The sequence below is a fragment of the Charadrius vociferus genome, unplaced genomic scaffold (assembly GCF_000708025.1).
Source record: "Charadrius vociferus isolate BGI_N301 unplaced genomic scaffold, ASM70802v2 scaffold455, whole genome shotgun sequence".
Classification (NCBI taxonomy): domain Eukaryota; kingdom Metazoa; phylum Chordata; class Aves; order Charadriiformes; family Charadriidae; genus Charadrius; species Charadrius vociferus.
Genome location: NW_009648550.1, coordinates 6,188,054 through 6,208,920, shown reverse-complemented (window position 1 = coordinate 6,208,920; position 20,867 = coordinate 6,188,054). Strand labels below are relative to the sequence as shown.

At 38.4% G+C, this 20,867-nt stretch overlaps 1 protein-coding gene across 4 annotated transcripts in view; it reads right to left on the bottom strand.

Annotated features, from left to right (window-relative positions):
• PLCB4 (phospholipase C, beta 4) overlaps nt 1-20,867 on the bottom strand; it is a 95,449-nt gene that overhangs the window by 22,261 nt on the left and 52,321 nt on the right. For all 4 annotated transcript variants that reach the window (XM_009886032.1, XM_009886031.1, XM_009886033.1 and 1 more), the window contains 6 exons: nt 19,176-19,380; nt 14,670-14,758; nt 14,083-14,233; nt 11,329-11,378; nt 11,142-11,207; nt 3,365-3,480 (listed from right to left, as the gene is read on the bottom strand). In XM_009886032.1, coding sequence (XP_009884334.1) covers nt 3,365-3,480; nt 11,142-11,207; nt 11,329-11,378; nt 14,083-14,233; nt 14,670-14,758; nt 19,176-19,380 — 677 coding nt within the window. The remainder of the gene's footprint in view (nt 1-3,364; nt 3,481-11,141; nt 11,208-11,328; nt 11,379-14,082; nt 14,234-14,669; nt 14,759-19,175; nt 19,381-20,867) is intronic.

Sequence of the window (20,867 nt, the reverse complement as noted above, 5' to 3'; positions counted from 1 at the left end):
TGAGTGGATGGAGCCATGTTCATTTTATCATCTGAAGCTGGGCCTAACAAGAATGGTTATTGCTTGACTGGAAGAACATTAATCCATATTTGCTCTAGAAAAGGAGATTTATAACACTCTTAACAAGTTTAAATCCTATTTCAATATCAAAGTACTGCTAAACTCATGGAAATTAGGAGAAAATTTTATCATCAAACAGTACCAGGAAAGCCCTTACTAAAAATAGTAGTGTGATGTGCCTTGTATTCCCAAGGGCCACCAGAAGGACTAGTCATGTATTTTCTAGTCATAGCAAGGAAATTTTTGTAGAGATTTCTAACACTCATTTGACACTTTGGAAGTAATATAAAGGCATAGAGACAGGTTCTGACCACTGTTACCTCTGCCTGAAAAAAAACCCAGCTGGAAAGAAGGTGTCTTTGATTATGCATGTGGGTAGCTGCGATTAGAGTCTGGCTAAAATTCATACATGATTTCTCATACTCTACAAAAGAGACTGCTTCTTAGCTGAATCAAACATATTCTATCCCAAATTAGTCTAATTGGTTCAATCACTGGACTTTTCAGAATCCCAGACACCAAAACCACCAGCTGATCCCTTCTCTAGAAATGCAGCTTTCATTATATCTCAAGGCAACTTCCAGCCAGGCTGGACACGAGAATGGTCCCCAACTGCAGTGGCATAGCCCATGGTTAAACCATCGAGTCAGAGTTGGGAGCAAATACCCAGGGACAGCCCAACCCAATGTCACATGTCCATGCTCATGCACATACGTACACTTGAATTTCTGGACAGTCCTGGTAAGTCAGAAGGATCTTTATGTGCCCTCAACTCCATTTCAGAGTGGGAACACAAGCATACATATCCCCATAAGCCTCGCCGAGATTTGTAGGCATTTGAAATGTACAACAGAAATAGCACAGGGAGCAAAATCCTGTCCATCTGTCAGTGAATTAGCATGCGATTAAAAAATTCTACTTTACAGAACAATATGCAGTTGACATTTGTCACACCATGTGGCAGAAATGGACCACAAAAAACTGCACGACAAAATCAGAAGAGAAAGTCTTCTATACACCTATCAAACAGCCTTTTTTTCCTCCAAGTATCTGACAATTTCAATATGAACGCCTTGAAAACAAGTTTTACATGTTCTTTTACAAATTCTATTGCTTGTAAAAGTTCCCAAATGATAGCCAAGGAAATGGAGCATGTCCTGTACTCACTGAACCTACGACCCCTTATGCATCAGATCATTTCAGTTCAATAAAATCTTTGCGTCTCAACCAATGTGTTTACTTCTAAGCATGTCCTTAAAACTGTGCAGTTGGGGTGGTGTGTGCATAAGTACCTTGCTGCATGGGCTTACAGGGCTGCATACACAACGACCCTGAAGGAAGCCCTTAAAACACTTTGATACAGAATTAAAAAGTGTTTTCACAGAAAGTCTGTGCTGATATTGGAATTGATTTGACTGTTAATTAGATACCAACATCTATTCCTGTAACACTGAAGAGATATCAGATGACTAAGACCTCTGGAGTCCATGGAAAGTATGGAGTCATAATGAGAAATAGTGTTTGGCTGTATATTGGATCTGCTTCTGGAGGAGTCATTTCCAACTTTTTTTTAAAAAAAAACTTTTTATAGTAATTTAAAACTATCTTAAAGGCTTTGGTGTCCATGAGAGAAGTGTTATAAAATCAAGAAAAGACACTGCAAGTAGCCAATAAAGTCATCTCAAACTGGGAATCAAATAATCAGCTACTTTTATACTTGTCCCATTTGGTGTTACTCTGGAAAGCATTGCTACCCAGCGCTTACCACTATTTGCTGCACAGAGACAGCCGTTACCACCTTTAACTTTCTGACAGACCTTCATTTGCTGTTTTGCCTAGACAGGCACAGGCACTGGTTTCTTCACAGGCCAACAGGAATACCGAATCATGACTCTTCCGATACAAGACTCTTAAATACCAGAGCACGGGGAAGCCTTTCTCCCCGCATGATAATTATGGTGCAATGTGCAGGGCTTAGCTCACTGCCACCATAGTAAATACCCTGACTGTAATTATAAATCCAGCTATATTAATAACCTTCTGCTGTGTTATATTCAACGGAAATTGAATCAAAGCCGCATTAAATTAATTAGTCCTGTAGTTGTTCCCTCTCTGTTTGGAGAAGCAGTAATTTTTTGGAAGGAAATACTTGGATTAGAAGTATTTGGGTGCTTACAGTTCTCCTTTCTTGGAGAAAAAAAACCACAAAACCCCACCAACCAACTTGAGCTTTTTAAAGACTTTGTGAGCTTTTAATAGTTTAGTGGAGAATTCTCCTTACCTTGTTTACTTCTGACAGTTCTATTTCTGTTCCATTGCAAGTTTATAATATGCACACTCAAAACCCACTGCCATTCCAAATAATTTATAAAACAAAAAGTATTTGTGGAAGAATCCAATGCCAAAGAGGCATCTGTGCTCAGTATTCAGTGAGTTGGTTGCCAGTTCACAACAATATGAAAATTTAGGCTAACTATTAGCATAGCTTGATATAGAACTAAATAAAGAAATTCCTGCTTTAGGTCACAGTATTATAGTATAAACTGCTGTCTCAATGAAATGCCAGTAATAGGGTGAAAGGTAGAGAAGAGAAACTGCTGCCAGACTACATAACAGCAGTAAGGCAACTGCAGGTCCTGCTACATAATTCCTAATGGGACTGTAAGAGGGACATTTTATTACTCTTCCAGGAACTTTTCTGGGACAATTAAGAGACTCACATGGATAATGTCCCAGGCCATCAGTTACTGCAAACCAAAACAGCTTCACTCAAGTCAAAGGAGGAATACTGATTTATCCCAGCTGAGGATCTGAAGGGTTGTGCTGGTTGTGGTTTTTTGTTTTTTTTTTTAAAAAAGAAACTTCAACCTGACAGCACAGCAAAACTCTGTTATTCTAAAACATTCAGGATTTAGAAGCCAGCTTTTTCCCCATAATCAATTGCTACTTTCTGGTCATTAGACCTATGAAGGCCTTTAGTCTGCTCTTACTGAACACAACAGTTACATTCCCTGGGAATGCAGTGAGACCAGATCAGACTACAGAAACAAAAATTTGAGACAACTCCTTTGCTTTTGCTTTTAAAACTCTGATAGCAGAAGACTAGAGAAAGGCAAAGTGAGTACCACATTTATGGCCCATTGCTAGAGCCTTCAAGCAGCTCATACTCAAGTTTGATGTAGGATGCTGGTTCAAGCTGCAATTCATTAATCTGAAAGACCTTTTTATGAATGTTTTACTCCAGACCACAAAAGCATAAAAATCTATTTTAAGTCTAAAAAAATATTTTAAAATAATATCTTACCCCTTCTTCTTGATTGCCTTCTCTAACATTTTCTCGTATGATACCTTTTCTTTATCATATTGTGCCACTATTTTGTCAATTTGTGTGCAGTGCAACTTCTGCATAGCGCTGTGCTCCTGGAAAACAGTAGGACCTTACAATTAGGTTGCTGAATTTTTAATGTTTAGTTTTCTTACAGTATAAAAATATCAAGAGTACAAACAGATAACTTTGACAATAGAATTTAATCTGGTTTAGCCATCTGGAATTAAAGGTTCCAAATATTCCACCATAAGCATCAAAACATTTGTTTGAAAAATGAAAATCTGTAGCAGATCTTAAAAATATGGTATATTACAAAAAAAGAATGATGGGAAAAACTTTACCTTTTTGAATAAATGTCCACTTAAGTGCAACGTAAAAAAATCAGATTTACAAGCTCAGATCATAGTTTCTGAATGCAGAGAACAAAACTCAACCCAGTCCCCGCTTCCTCTACATATCTCATACTGAATAAAGTGCTAACCCCTTTGGCTACTGAAAATCAAATAGCTCCAAGTCCAAACATCAGCTAAAAGTCAAATCATTAACAACTGATATTCTGAAGACCTGGCCCGCGACCCCTAATGACAGCAGCAATCTCATCATTAAGAAATTCCACCTTGTTGCAGAGCATCTCCCCTTGCAAACAATAGTAAACTGTGCAATACGACTTTCAACTACACATGTAGACTGCAAATAACCATTGCCCCCTGTCTCCCCCCCACCAAATCATACAGCACATGCTGATAAACCGGACATAGAGGACATATGTAATACTCCACAAGCTACCTGTGGAGTATTACACATTAATGCTAACCTGCTGTCACTACTATAGTTATGTGACTTACATTGGTGAAGTCGCAGAGGAGGTTATCTATGGAAGGGGAGGAAAAAACTATTCCTATGATGAAAAGATGAATCACTAAAGCATGTTATACACTTCGGTCTAGCATACAAACAGCTCCTTTCCATTACAAGACTGTACCACAAAAAACACTTCACTTAGTGCTTACATGTAGACTTCATTATTGAACTTGACTTCATAGTCATGTTTATCAGAGCAGCTGCTCATAATGATGCAAATATATAACTACCACAGAGAACACTAAACATTGAATTTACATTACAATAATATGTTGTGTGTTAATTCACGTTATTTTATTAATATCCAATTGCTCCACATTTTATCTAATCATGACAAAAAGCCTTGCATTAATTAATATGGCCTCTTACATCTCTATTTTGTTTTATAGCTTACTTTGCATTTATTCTACTGCTCTTTGTTATTTTCTATACACCTGTGTTTGCCTTATCACTGTTTCTTCCTCTAAAAATACTAATTAAAGACTTTCACATTCACTTTTACCAAAACATTAATACGAATGTCGTGATGCTTTTAAAAATCTAGCCCTGGGCTGTACCTGAGCACTCCAACATCTGCCAAGCACTTTCCTGGGGAACATGTACAGCTTCCAAATTTTGTATTTAGAGCAGGGAACTGAATTTTCTGTTCTACAGAGGATTTAAAGGGAAAGAAATAGACTGCATCAACATTAAAACACGCCAGCTTCACCAGGGAGTATTTACACTGACTAACCAGGTAGGAAAAAATATGGACAGCGAAGAGAATGACATAAGCTTGACAGCACCAGCCAGCCACAGGTGAAGCGACTGAGAGCATCTCTCAATCTACCCACTCTCCCCTAGATAAACAGAACAATACAATTCTTGCTATAAAAGACTAAGAGCAAACATTGCAAAGCATGAGACATCATCCCGCTCATGTGACACTCCTCCATAATCTGGGAAGGCACATCTCCTAGAGCTTTTCCCTCAGGACAACCATGATTTAAGCTTTCTCTCTTTATCTCAAACACACTGCAATCTTTTGCAGACTCCCCTTTACTGCTTCTTACTGTTCATGCACAACTCTATCTTGTATGTGAAACAGATATATTGTAGATCATATCCCCCTCATTTCCTTCCCTGGTCCTCCTCCCCATCTAGTTTATGGAACATGCATTTGTGTGTGCACAACAGAAAACAGTGCTGGAAGAGGAGATGGGCTACTAACAACCTCCACATGCAAGGCACAAATTGTACGAGGAGTCTACTCCCTACCAGAGTTCCCTTGAATTATATAGCCTTCAACCCCTGGAACACTATTTAAAATGAGTTAGTTGATGTGAGTTTGACTTTCTGCCTCTGCTCAATGGAAAATTCATCACAGCTAGTTGCTGCATCCTAAACTTCTGTCAAGATTCGAAGAAATATGAGTGGGTTTGTAGCATCTTAAAACACCCTCAGTATTTTGTTTCAAGATGCAAAGTTTCAGGTGGTAACTTGATTGAGTCAGAATATGTTTGCAGATAAAAGTCTCTTCAGCTAGGTCTCTCATGATTTCCTCAAGTCCACTGAATTTGCAGTTTGAATTCACATGTCTTTTACATGAATATATTCACAAATTACATTTAATGATTATATTACAAACTGAAGCCACAGTTCAGTCAGGGTTCTAGGAGGCCACCTAATTGATATAAAAAGACTCAAATCACAGCAAGACTATCCATGGGAAAAAAGTAAAGAATCATATATAGTTCCATTGGGGAGGGGGCCAAGAAACCACAACTCAGTCTGTTGAAGACAAGAGGAACTAAGTTCCTGTGATAGAAACTGTTATTCCTGCCTGGTATCTCCCTAAAACACCACAAATACTCCTGTGTGCAACGAAAACTGAAGTCTGGAGGATTCTCATTACAGAATACAAAAATTAGGAAATAAAGAAAAACTATCATCTCCAAATCAACAATCCATTTTGGAGAACGTAGCGTTCCATAGTCTTTTATACTGTCACTTTTGTATTGTGAAATGGAGATCTTTTTGAGGTTCTTTTTTTCACTAGGCTTTATTTCAAATATTACATATATTCAATGTCAATATAAAAGTGCAGGAGATGAATTCTGGGATTTATGTTTTTGGGTGGTAATTATGCAATCCTAGTTACTGTCTATGGCCATAATGAATTCCTTAAGGGGGCACTTGTGGCTATGACTGTCTTGTCTGAAACTGCTAGAATACTACACCACAATCATCTGTTGTGGTGTTGACTATTACAGAATATATCATAGAATCACAGAACAGTTTAGGTTGCAAGGGACCTTGAAGATCATCTAGTTCCAACCCCCCTGCCATGGGCAGGGACACCTCCCACTAGACCAGGTTGCTCAAAGCCCCATCCAGCCTGGCCTTGAACACCTCCAGGGATAAAGCTTCCACAATCAAGATAAACCCTCACTATCCCTCCTCTTCTGTCTAACCCAAGAAGCATAAAAACTACGTGACATCCCTGCAAAATATTAAAATTCAGTAGGGGCCCCTAGAAGCAGGCTGCTAACAAAGAAAATCAGTGACTGAGATTCTCATATATGCACATCTCCTTGCCTTTATAGCCCATCTACCTGTGATGCCACCCCAGATCATTTACCTAAACAGTGCTCAAGATCTAACTTGATAAAAAAAGATATAAACCAATGGACATCATTCAGACACATCAACATTCTGCAGTTGCACAGTAACATTCATACTGGGAGATTAAAGTTACTTCAGGGAATGTAGGCAGGAAATACTTCCTTTGAAAAGCTGCCCAGTGTAGGTGTTTTTATGAATGCATTGTTTAAAGAAAAAAACCCACACTTCTGCAATACGCAGAAGTGGCTGGACATATTATTTTAAAATCATCAAAAGCAGAGGTTACCAGACCTAAGATTCAAGAGAAAGTTATTCCTAACATGGATTTTTTTTAAATGGTGATTACATTAATTTGTCACTGTTTTTCAAAAGTCAAATAAAAGGAATGCTACAGCATCAGAGGTTGATAGCTTGCAAAATAAGCGCCCCTGCCAAAGTATTCTGTTTTGCTTGTTGGCAGTCTTGTCTACTAGTGTCAAAAAGGTGCATTTCACATATCTGGATTTTAAGCAGACCCATGAAGGATAGAATATCTTTGTTGCTTTCTGTACTTTTGAAGGCCTTGCCGCTACTGCCTTACTGTCCCTTAAAATACGGCAGTATTATAGATTATGTAAAATAAGTCAATCCAAACGTGGGCTAACAGTTTCAAACTCCTTGCAGCGGCTGGTAATCTACTTTAAAGTGACAGAACATGACCATGATGAAATCTGTTACGCAGATAGAATCCCAGGGGCCTGGCCTTTTATGGTACCAGTTTCTCAGATCCCACTGACTCTTGTGGCACCTCAGTAATCTCAGGCAATAAGATAATGCTGACAGTCGTTTCTTTACAAGTAATGTTTTTTCCAAATTCCCTTAGTGAATGTGAGCATTCTTGAGAAAGCTTACTAATTTCTTGACAGGGACACTTGCTCATTTTTTCCTCTCCCTGTCCCAGCCTCTAGGACCAGCTTTGCTCACCGTCCAGCAGATGACAAAGAATTTGCCGTTGGAGTTAACTACAAAGATTTACCTGTAATTCCTGCACCACACTTTCCCCTAGAAATACTGTATTTCTCATGGTATCATCAAAGAAATTTGTGTTAGCTTCCCACTCCTTGCCTTTTTTCCCCCCTTTTTAAAGAATTACATCCCACGTTGTTTGCATATCTGGCAAACCTACACTGTTTTCTCACAGTGACCTGTCTCATTCCAGATTCAGAATGCCCTGTTAGGTGAAACTAGTTCACAATGCAAGTAAATGCGCTGAGGTTTGGATCATGTTCTTTGCTCACAAAAGCAATCAAGTGTTCTTTCGCAATCCCAACAGCAGCACAATGCTCCTCAGTCGTGCTCATGCAGACTTACTTTTTCAGAGACTAAACCAGTCTGGAGAATATACACTCTCCCCCCTTCAACTCTCTTCCTTCACAGCCAGGCCACAACCTAAGCAGAGGGTTGGGCTGAAAAACTAGAGGCAACAGCCCTGCTGCAGAACTGAATGGGTTCTTCTGAAGGGGAGAAACTATACTTGCACACCAACTCTGAAACTAAACTTGCTATGAAATATCGACACTCTCCAGTATTCACTGCAGTTTGTCTTGCCTTTAATTTCTATGGCTCTGTATTATTCCCTTACAATCCTTCAGGATTTCTTTAGAAGCATTATCCTGTCATTGCGGAGCTTTATATATGCACCTCTTACATGATTCTCAATCCTGAGTAACATCTCAACTCTTAACTATTCATAGACTTTGTGAAATCCAAAATTCTGCACTTTTTTTGCAAGCCATTTATCTGACATTAGGGAATGGGGCAAATTTATCAGTCACAGACCCGCTGCCTAGTAATGGTGATACTAAGAACAGTGGAACTTGCTGCCAACCTAATGATCTCTATCCTACTTAAACTAGATGTCTTATTTTTCCTACACAAAAGTAAAAAAAAGGAACAGTGAAGATTCGGTGGGTGGAGGTACAAACACCCTTATCTTAAAAAAACCCAAACAGATTAATAACAACACCATCATAAAGTGAAGTCACAGTATGTGATGTGTCTGTGTGTATGTGTATACTAGGTCTTACAGCTGTAAGGAGCTATGCCACGTAGGAAAAACAAATTAGTGATAATATGCAGAGGGATGTTAGGAGAATTTTATTGTGCCACTGGAGTCAAAATGGCTGGCACACTGCACAAAAGTAAATAAAAAGAAAGACAGCGTCAAAGAAATACACAGTGTTGCATTCTCAAAAGACTCACACTGGTTAATTTTTGTATTAATCTGGAAAAGTGGTGTCTCTAACAGTCCTATACCCTGATGCCTGCCAGCATTTCAGTGGAGCTGCTAATACTTCTCTACACCGAGCGGATGCTGTCAGTAAAAGGGACCCTTACTGCTGTCATCTTCCTTAGCTAGCTCTGCCCAGGGCTACCAGATTAGCTCCTACACTGCTTAGATGAGAGCTCCTTCCTCCCAACCTGTTCTCTCTTCCACACTTGCATGCATTCATTCTCTGTAACGCATTTTCCAGGGCCAAGTTTAGATGGAAAAGTACTGTACTTCTCTTTCCTTAAGTAACATGAACAATTCCCTTCTGTTTACTTATTCCTCCAGATATCTGGAGTGTCTACAGTTAGATGAGAACCTATTTCTGGAACTTGTAAGTTCAGTCTGCTTAATACACAGGTTTCCTCAAGCTGATCATGGATACCTAACTGCATAGCTCTCCTGCTTCATCCCAGCTGATAAAATGCATTAAAACCAGTGATGAGTACACCAAGCACTTCCCAAAGATCATCTGTGAGCTCATAAGGTCACACTTTTCTGCTCAGACTCTCCTCTCAAATTCAAGAAGTTTCCCTTACTGGAGCCTTTAGCAAGGCATGCTCTAGACAGGCACTTTCTTGTTAGGACAGACTTGCACTCTGTACTTAAGACCACCAGGACACAGGCTGGCTCAGACTTAAAATAGCTGTGCTTGAGCTAATGCTGAAAGCCCTTCTGAGTGCACAGCATTTTCAGATTGTGGCTGGCAATTTTTGCCTCAGATTAGAGGAAGCAAGTGCAAGCCTGAACAGATGGATCAATTTTTTAACATTAGCAAGCGCAGTCTTGGCTAAGATATCCTTACACTACTGTGGGTCACATACTTCAGGAACATAGATCATTGCGTATGGCTGTTTTCTACGTAACCATGGTACCATTTTCACTTGCAAAAGGCAAACTGCTGGATGTTATGCAATGGATAAGAAAGTAGGGTTTAAAAATAAGAAGCCTCCTAAAAGATCAATCCTATGAAGGTCTAGAAACTGTCCATACCCAGAAGTGTGGATGACAAACTTTTTCTTGACCGTGGGCTTTGCACACAACACTAAAATGGAGAAATCGTTAATTTCCCTTCTGCATTGAGTCAGTATGGAGTCTGAAATGTAACTATTTAATTTTCTTATACTCCTTTTAATACTGAGCCCCACATATGTGCCAATTATTGAAGTAATTTCTTCATACTTCATTGTACAGAGTCCCTCACCTAAACGACAGTCATGAAAATAAACACCAAGACTGACATTAAAATTGGCCAGGCGACTACATTACATCAGATCTGCAATGAAATCTGCAAAGAGAGCAAGGAAATAACTGCTGCAAAAGCCCAGAATGGATTTGTATGTATTCAGAATTTGACACTTTCTTCACTTGTTATCCCTCTTTCTGTAACAAAAGTAATAGTTTTCTAATGATAAAGGACAACAGAAAATTAGCTGTGATTTTCTAATGTAAATTATATTTGTGATAGCGTTGTATGTATTTGGGACATCGCTGCCAACAGTACCAAGCAAAAAGCCGAGTATAAAGTGGTTAACAGATATAAGCGAGGAGGAATAGGGCATTTCAATTTTCAGTTACAGATTCCAGTTTTCTTCAGTGATTTTGCTGTTTCTCCAGTGCCTGTCTTCAATGCAGCACTCTCTCACATCATTATTGCCTTTTTTTTCCAAGCTGCCTGTCAATATGTCATGCAAGAGGGAGCTAGATAAAATCATTACTGAAAAAGGTGAGCTTTGGATGCTTATATGGGTCAAACAAATGTGCACTGAAACTCATGGAGACATACAAAGGGTTGCTAAAGTGAACACTTGCTCACTGGAGCATATTTCAGTACATTTAAAACACATATGCCTTTCTTGGTGGTCCAACTACCGTTCCTTAGTTCTTCCCCACAATTTAATTAGGAGCTCTCTGTGCCAGTGAGTGCTGCAAGTTTTTTCAATTAGAGTATGATGCTCAGAGAGCTCTTAATGATCATACCTTTGCATGTTTCTTCTTTAAGGCATTCAGCTCTTTCTGCTGTTTCTTTAAATGCTTTATATAAGCCTACAAAAAGAGAAGTTGGATCAATTTTTCTCTGGTCATACTGATTTTAACCAGATAAAATTCTGGCTACTTAAAACAAATAATTAGGAACACATCTTGAAAAGCTTGTGTCCATACTCACCTTCATTTGCTTTAAATCTTCTATTTTCACTTGAGGAATAAGGTCTATACCTAGGAAGGTATTGATACAGTTTAGCTAAAACTTCATACATACTAGTATATCTGATACTTTTAAATTCGAGTTTTACCACAGAAACCTACATTTAAGTTAGCAATTAATTATTGTTTTTCATCACAAAAATAATTGCAGGTTAATAAGAAAATTATTCATCAAGATATAGCTAAGATACAGTTAATTTCCTTTTCAAATGCACTGCTCAATCAATTGCCTTGAGAAAAAAGAAATAAATTGATGAGTGTATTTTAATCTCTTACAGTTCTGGACTGAAGTGTCAAAACACAGCAATCCAAGAATTGAAAAAGCTCCTTTTCTGAAAACACAGCAAACCAGTTATGAACATTAAAATGGAACCAATGAAACTTCAGAATTTTGGTCCATAGCTGGAGATTGCTTTGGCACCACTCGTTTCGGGGTGCAGTCTTCTTGGGTAAGGTTCTACATGACTACGTAAAGGGTTAACTGAGGTTAGATATACTACTTCTCCTCAATTTAAAACACAAAAATCGTAGGAGTGAAAATTCACCTGCTGCTTGTATGTTAATGGAGGTAAAATTTGCATTTTGGTTAATACTAGGCTATAAGAAAAGGAGCAGTAAAAATGGAGGAGAAACACAAAATAATAAGTGAAAATTTTAATGAGAATTCAATACAAGCCAATCTATCATACAAAACTAACAGTATTATTTAGATGAATGAAAATATATTTTCATCACCTTAACTGCGGTGCAAACAAAATCCAATCTCATTTCATGTTTATGCTTTAATAAATGTTTTGTGACATATTATGATTTTTTTAAACTACTAAGCACATTCTAGATGCAATCATTAATAAAAATGTCAATACAATGCCGTAAGAGTTGCAATGCGTAGGTTTTTTCTGAGTTTTTACACAAAAATGTTCACCTGTACATAAATACACTGCAAAAGTATTTAGTTAACAGTTCTTAGTAGCATCTGTGGACTATAAGATTCCCCCTGCTTTGTAAAGCACTTTCTGCCTTTTAAGGTGAATTTAGCTGAAAAATATTCAGATGCTGTAAAAGAAAAAAAAAAGGCAGGGGGAAGGTAGGCAATCTCCTTAGGGAACACTATTTTTTATTTTCTTCGAAGCATAAGATTCTGCTCAATTATATGGTATTAACATTAGTCTAGTAAATGAGCCTGAAACAGATTTAGGGATAGATAGAGCCTGAGGTTTTCAAAAATACAAATCACTTAACTACTACTGAAAGTCAGAGAACAAAAAACCCCCAACATTCTTGTGCATTTGAAAGCCTTCCCCCAGACACCCTATCTTGCTGGATAGGTAATTTCTAATAGCAAGGGGACTTCCATATTCTAACAATGGTAGAATTATCCAGATCTTAAAAGATCATAGATATAAGTAATACAAAATAAGGATCGTTAACATGGGATATAAAAATGAACAGTTCTATTTTAACATGCAAGAACACGGATAAAAATGGTTGCAGACAAGAATGCGTAAGCACCGAAATCTCAGTTTAAGTTCAGGGCTGCATCAGGCATGCTGTGTTCTAAACAAACTTCCTCAGGATTTTATTTTAAAACGCAGACTCGTTTACTTTGTTCACCAGGTCTGCCTCCATGGCAACCAGGAATTAAGTTGCCAACCTCAGCAAATTTCATGCTTAATTAATGCACAATAAAACTAATACTTGTGCATCTTGGTGATGATACATGAAATATGAAAACACCTCACTGCATAAAATAATCTGGGGTTTATACCAGGGAAGAACTTTGAAAGAGTTCAGGTGACAGAGATGACCAATTGCCAAAAGTGACTCCAGAGAAATGGCATCTTGTTTCTCAGGAGATCTTTCACATGTGTGTATTCAGCCATGTCTGCTTTAGTTTGAGAACAAGAGCAGTAAGTGCTCCTTTTCACTCCTATCAGTCCCTTTGAGCCAAGGTGGATGAAAGAGAATGAATGAAAGAGATTCTAATTCTTGTGGCCCATTAACAGAAATACTTATTGTGTTTCATTCAGCTGTACAAATTTGTTTTCTCACTTAATCTTCATTACCTGTGATGATATGTGAGAAACAAATAATCCCATTTGACTCTATAAGATGATTTTGTAGAGTGAACGGTGTGAATAGTGAGGAAAAAATACTTATTCACTTATAAATGAGCGCATTTAATATGCATATTTTTTACAATAAACATGCCATTTCCATAATCACTATTCAGAGTAAAACCACACATTGAAAACATTTCTAATTGTTGGGAAATCTCTACAGAATCCAATGAATTCTAAATACCTTTAATTACTTAAATCTGCAACTCTGCCAAGGGATTTGTGGAGGGAGGAAAAAAAAAGCAGAAGAGTTTCTGTGGAGTACACCAGAAAATAGTCATTCCTGTTGGCATTCATCCGGTAGATCTTTAGTAAACTATTCCCAGAGTCATACAGGTTACTACTATTGGCAGTAGGTATACAGCTACACAAAGGCGTCACTTAGTAAAATAAAGCTGTATTGGCTTTATACAGCCATTTTAGTAATATACAAAATTTATTTGCAATTAGACAAAGACCACTCTCAACGGCAAAAGAAGTTACCTTATAAAAGGGTAAGAATGACTAGAACTGCAAAACTAAAATTGAGTAATGAGAACTTCTCTTCGACTTTCTGAATCACTTAACTGAGGGAGCGGCACCTGATTTCTGTCTACCTTTCTTAGCGTCAGTCCCAGATCCAAAGCCTGCGGTGGTACTTGGTCGAAGTTCAGAACTACTCTGAGGCGTTACGTTGGCTTTGGCATTATTGGCTTTTCCTTTTTTATCATTCTTTGAAGTGTCATTTGGTACATCAGCTATATCACTCTGAAAGAAACATTCACATCTTAATTTATTAATTGTTGTTTTACCTGTAGCATAAAAGTTGGGGAATGGGAAATTTCTGAACTTGTTTACTTTAAACATCATTAGGAAAACTGCAACATGATTTCAAACAACATTATACTCAGTGAAGTATTTGTAATCTATTTTAAATGGCTACCTACTAAAACATGGCTCCTTTCTCATTTCTTAAAATTTCTGCCTCTAAGGGATGCATTAGTATGACCCATGGGAAGCCAGTAAGTGAATGGTATGTTAACTAACATAACCAAATATATTTCAGAGCAGGACAGAGAGGCTTATATTTGAAAATCGGAAGTGATAAGGTAACATGCATCAATTGGAGAAGGACCAGTTTACTTTAAAAAAAGAACATAGCATGAACATAAATGGGCTGCATTTGTCATTACGTTATACTTACAGTTTCGATACCCATAGCTCTCATTTGGTCTGCTCTTTTTTCTGTGATAGACAAAAATTTCTTTGGATCTGATAAAGCATCCACAATATCTGTAAGAAAAAAATAAGCAACTTCTTATGATCTTCACAAGCATTTGGAAATTAATCTTTTACAAGAGCTTTACCAACCCTGTTGTTGCAACCTCTGTTGTTATGAGCCATGGCTTGCAACAATAGCCCAACTTTCCATAGTGAACTTGGCAGAACTAAAAGCTCTCATCGCTACAGTGCTTGAACACACTAGGAATGCACCAAGGGAGTGGTATTAATCCAGGTACCTTATTTTGGAAAAACACACTGACTCCATCAGACCAAAGTTACCCTAACTTACTCCTAGTTGATGGCACTAGGATTTGATACCAGAATGGGATCTTCTGAGCCACAAAGCACTAACTTCTTTGTCTCTTGGTTATTTGTGGGGATGCTGACTGACTCGGGACTGCAGGGAACTGTAGAAAATGCTGTTATTTTTCCTAGCTAAATAGCAGTTTCTGATGTGTGGTTAAAGCAATCGGGGGAAATCTGTTCTCACTCTTCTTTGTGATGCTCCATGTCTGGAACATGACAGGCTGTGAAATGGCTTTTCTATGAACCATAATGACCAGTATTTGAATCTTGCAAGTTACACAGTACCACTAGCGGTTATCATAGCACTACCCAGCACCGCATACCATATAGATTATTGAATGTATTTTCCACATGCAGTGATAAATGTCCAAGCATGTATTTACAGGAAGACAAAGACACATAAATCTTTACCTGCATACTGAAAATCCCTTTCCATGCTTAATTTCAACAGTCAAAGAATTCACAAATGGCAAAATTATAAATGAAACTGACTCAGCTTCTACAATAATAATGCATTCAGAGACCACAGCAGTGATCTGTTTTGATGATCCTCAGAAACTTTAACTTCACTATTATGGAGGAAAAGGGTCACTGGTCTCAGTTACTAAGCCTTCCTTGTCAGAGCACTAACTTAAAAAAGGAAGTTTGAAAGCTGCAGCCTGACTGACTCATCATTCACCTGTTATTTAATTAACTCGGGTCTTTTGTCATGACTGTTAGAAAGACTATGGACAGCACTTCACTTACAAGGAACCTGTTTCTTTGCAGAATGCCACAAAGCCCTATTTTTGGCTGCTTATGAGTAAAAGAAATACTTTTGTACCCTTATAGTCTAGATGGTCTCACTAGCATAATAGGCCATTACTTCTGCAATGACAGTTCTGACACTCATGGTTTTCACCATCATTTGAATTTTGCCCATGTTTCATGTCATCTCTTCAGCCATTTTCCAAGTTAGCTTACAATGACGCCAGCCAGAGAAGCTGGTCCACTGACTGTGTCTGTAATAATATCCAACCCACCAAAAGCTTTGGGAAGAAACTTGCTATCCTTCTTGTGCAAACTAGGGGCTGGACTATATCTTCTCCCTTCCAATCTAAGTTGTTCTATGAAATGTTCCTCTGAAGTCACTGGATGCATTTCTCAAGGAAAAAAAAGCAGACAGGGCTCCCATTCCAACAAAAGTTGTATGAAATAGCATTACTCTTGACAGCTCTGTTTATCAACACAAATACACTGTCTCCAATAACTGTCCTGACACAATGATGTCTCTGAAAGTTACTTCATATACAGAAAAAACATGTAGAATTTATTTTCAGCCATAACAACAGCCTTGTAGCTCAGCACTGACTGTCCCTTTTCCCTAACTTAGTAAGCATGTCTTGTCCTTGGCATGCACTCTTCAATGAAAATCCAGGACTACCCTGTCAACATGATGAGTCATTTGAAAATGGAACCTAATTATCACGAGCTTCAAGGTAAAAATGACTAACATGTTTGGGAAAGCGAGACCTTTGTAAATTGTATTGCAAACCATACAAGCGCATCACCAAAGACTCACCATTTCTACAAGGGGGATGTGACTCATCACTGCTTCTCACATTGTCATTTGTCCTCTGCTTACGTTTTTCTTTCTACCCAGTGAGGTAGGGTGGGGGTGGGGAATAGCAATTTGTAGAAGAATTGCAATTAAATATAAAACTAGGAAAATCACTGGAAGAGTACATTAAAGGACTCTACCCACTAACCTAACTAGCCGTGCTTTCTTATGTACAGACTTCTATTATAGAAGCTTCTCTTTGGAGAATGCTACTTCATTTGCATTAATTTGCACCGCTATTGTGTTTTATTTGAAACAGAGTAGCTGATGCAAATAAATCACAAGAAATTACTAAGTTATATGAAAAATAAGATTATGCATCTTTCAAAGCCTACAATGTATTACCCATTCTAGTTATTATTTGGTGCAAGTTTTTAAATCTTAACTCACACATGTTAAAAAAAAAAGAAATAAGAAAGCAGGCAGCTACTGAGTTCAGCTATACCTTCCTACAGGTTTGCTAAAACAACCCTGGAGATCCTAATGATAGCTCATAAAACAATGAGACTTTCACTGCAGATGATAAGTAATTAAAAAACAGATGCCAACAGAATACTAACGATTCCACCCAAGTGTCAAAAGTTATTTCACAGTTCTGCACCATGTTGTTGTTCTATATTGATGAGAAAAATACAAGAGACATCAGAACTATCTGGGAAGGGAGAGGAGAATAATAATAATTGAACTCGTTTAGTTCATGTTAATATGGAGTCTGTTTTTCCCAACACTGACAGTAAGCTGTGACAACCAGTTCTCTTATTCTAGTAGCATTTTACTGTAATGATACTGTTAATTAGGGATAACAGTGTTTTTCTATGTCCTCACCTCTACCAGATAAACTATCTGTAGAAATGTTGGCAATGTAGTAGATCAACCAGTACTGAACTGTACACAATTTGCAAGTTCTAAACTGGTGTTCAAATTCTCTTTAAAAAACAAGTCTTTCACTTCTGAATTTGTATAATGCAGCTTAAAAAAGAAAATTAAAAATATTTTCTCCCAACATGAACCACATCAAACTCTGCTACGTTTAAATTCTACTCTTATAAAAAGTGCGGTATAAGTCAGAAAAACATCAATCCCATATGAGAAGCATGTCCCTAGTTTAGAAAATATTTTAACCGAGTCATTCACTGTCAAAAGCTTAAGATCAGAACAGAATTAACACACATGCTTAAATGTATCCCTTAGATTCATGGTTCAATTACTGCCTCAAAAACCCCAAGCTTAAGCAGAAGCTTATATTTGCCTTGAGACGAAGTCCGTGAAGTTAAATACTGTTGATGAAACATGCTGCATAAAGGCATGGTAGTGCTCCAAGGCCTGTGGTAAGGCTCCAGCTGACTTGCCAGCAACCAGGATTTCACATATGAACAACACAAACACTTCTGTAAATGCTTAACTTTTTCCACGAAATATTGTTAGTGCAGTCTAGGCCTGTTCATTCCTTTTAAAGCCTGGATAAATACCACCAGGCATAGACTTGAGGCTATACTATCTAATGTGTTAGGTAAGCCTTCTCTTTCTCCAGTTTGTACTATGCAAATGACTCTCAGGGAACTGGCAATAATTCTTTGCCTAGACAGCAGGTTTGAAATCATTTTTGCAAAGAGGAAAACATCAATAATTGGTTGTTTCACCAATCAACTCTGAGGTGAACTTCATTTTGCTGCAGAGTCAGAGCACTAACATTTAGCACAATCCCTATTTTACAGTTTTAAACAGTTCACATAATGTCTAACGTACAAGCAAATTTCATCCATGGTGAAGAAAACACTTCCCAGAGGTACATCCTCAGGGTGAACTTACCCATTACACTGATTTAAGTGGTGCAATGATTATTCTCAGGTGTTTGTTCCTACCCACATGTGGCAATTTGCCACCGTCAGTATAAATGACCATAGCCCTGCCACCCTGATCATGGAAATAGCTTACATTAAAAATGACTTTCCTGAAAACCCCAAAATAATTAAACCACACTAAAAATATGTAAAATTGGGAAAGAAAAATGCAGAAAGGTTTTGTATGCTAAATTGTTTCACTGTCCATTTTTAACAATATGCCAATATTCTCAAGAACACAAAAGTGGTTTTGCTTAAAGAAACATGTCTAGATTCTCCATCAATTGTTAATTCCTGTAGGCCAAACAATATAGCTAAAGTATATCTTAACTTTACAAATATTTATGTCAGAAAAAATGTAATAAAAAAAATCCAAAGCAGACTCTTCCTCAAGTGTCAGAGAAATTAAAATTGAGCTAACTAGTATTAGCTTATTCTCCGTATTATTTTGTCATTTAACAGATACATGTCATTATCATTAACACCGAGGCAGGGACTTGGTCTGAAAGCTGATTTCTTAACTGAATATGCAGGGTTTCAAAGGGGTTAAAATACCACATCTTTGCAATCCTCCGCCATTGCCTGTCTGCTTCCGGCTGGCATACTGACACCATGGTACTTCAGTTGTTCCACACCGACACTCAAGATCTACAGCACTCTGAGATACAGGTTCTCTCACCTCCAAAACCATCAGGCACATATGTTTTTAGCACAATGTTGCAGAAAACCGTTGGAAGAGAGAGTGGTTTGTTGCCCTCATTCCGAAGGGAAATATGTCTGTAACCTGCTTGCAGACCATCCAGAGGCAGGATCCTCTGACCAATCAACTTATTATTGTCATCATACACTGCTATTCTCAGGACAGCAAGATCAGGGAGGATAACCTGGAAAGCCATAAAATGAAGAAATTCAATTACTCTAATACAGTAGCATCCTCCCCAACTCTCATGTTTGCATCATTCACTTTGTATGCCAGAAACAGACTACCATTACTGTAAGAAAACATCATTCCCTGAAAACTGCTCACATTGACATGAATGTTTCCTACAAAAGCCTTTTTTCACCCTAAATAATGGGCAGATTTCAGAACATGCAAATTCTGCAACTTACAGTTACACTAGCTGAATTATTTTGCATGTTTATTTTTCGTTATTGAAGACCAGTGACATCGATAAGAAGGCAGGCAAATACTACCAGGGAAATGACAGATACAGTGGCAATCAAAGTGTAGATAATGTTGAATCAGGAGGAACTATGACAGAAAGATGGGATTTGGGATGCATCCAAAAGGGCACTGAAGAACGGACAGAGCGCAAGCACAAGCTGATGGGGATCTATGCTGAACTACGCTTTTGGTCCTGCAAAGGGGAGAAGCAGCCAGAGGAGGGCAGGACAGGGTGACAGACCTGCTGAAATGGCATGCTGCCAGCAGAAGTGGGTGTGCTGCACTCATGACATGAAGGGTACGTGGTATGCATGGCAGGCAGGGAAGCTGCCAGCTATCTGCATCTGTCAGCCCCCATCTGGACCGACCAAAACAGTAACAAAAAAATCCCCCTGCCTTCCCTAGAACAAAGGTGCTGCCTCTATGCACGGAACAGTGAGGAGAAGAGAGCCTAACCGAGAGGTGCAGCCTCTCTGCCAGCCTGCCTCAACTGTATGAGGGAAATGTCTTCCCACCCCTTCCCTACCTGGCTCTATTCACTGATACTTAAGGAGCAAAAGGGAAGACCCAAGTAAACTGCATTTACTATCTCCTTTTGACTTTCCCCCAGCCACCTTCATTTTCAGTCTTAGAGGGCACAAAATAAAGTATGCTTTTGGTCTTTGAACCCTCCTCAACTATTCACAGATATGCTGCTCTACTTAATCACAACTTAGCACTCCCAGCACAGGTTACCACCAGCACTCACCCCGTCCTCCCCCTTGCACAGCAGAGTGACAACACAGAACTTGGGTTAGAATGACTGAAGCTTTATTTTAATTAAAATAAAAACAAGAAAACATGACAGAAGAACAATCAAACACGTTACCCAAAAGCAACTGTGTAGGATGAAACATCAGCTTGAGGAGGACACTGTAACCCAAATAGGGCAGGTAAGATCTCGCCTCTACAGGCCACAGATCAGCACATCTTTCTTTACATGATGGGCTCAGATATCGACTTGCTCGGGAGTAGGAGTTGGGACTAAAAAGTTTATCGTTCCCTCTCCATTTATTTGTTCTATGGTATCCTGGTAGGCACTTCCACCCTCATGACATTTTAGCACAGTGCACCCCATGCCTTCACTTCCTCCAACTAGAGGAATTGTTTCTGCTGTGTTTATACTACTCATCTGCTTGGTCATCAATATGTGTCTTGATTATAATG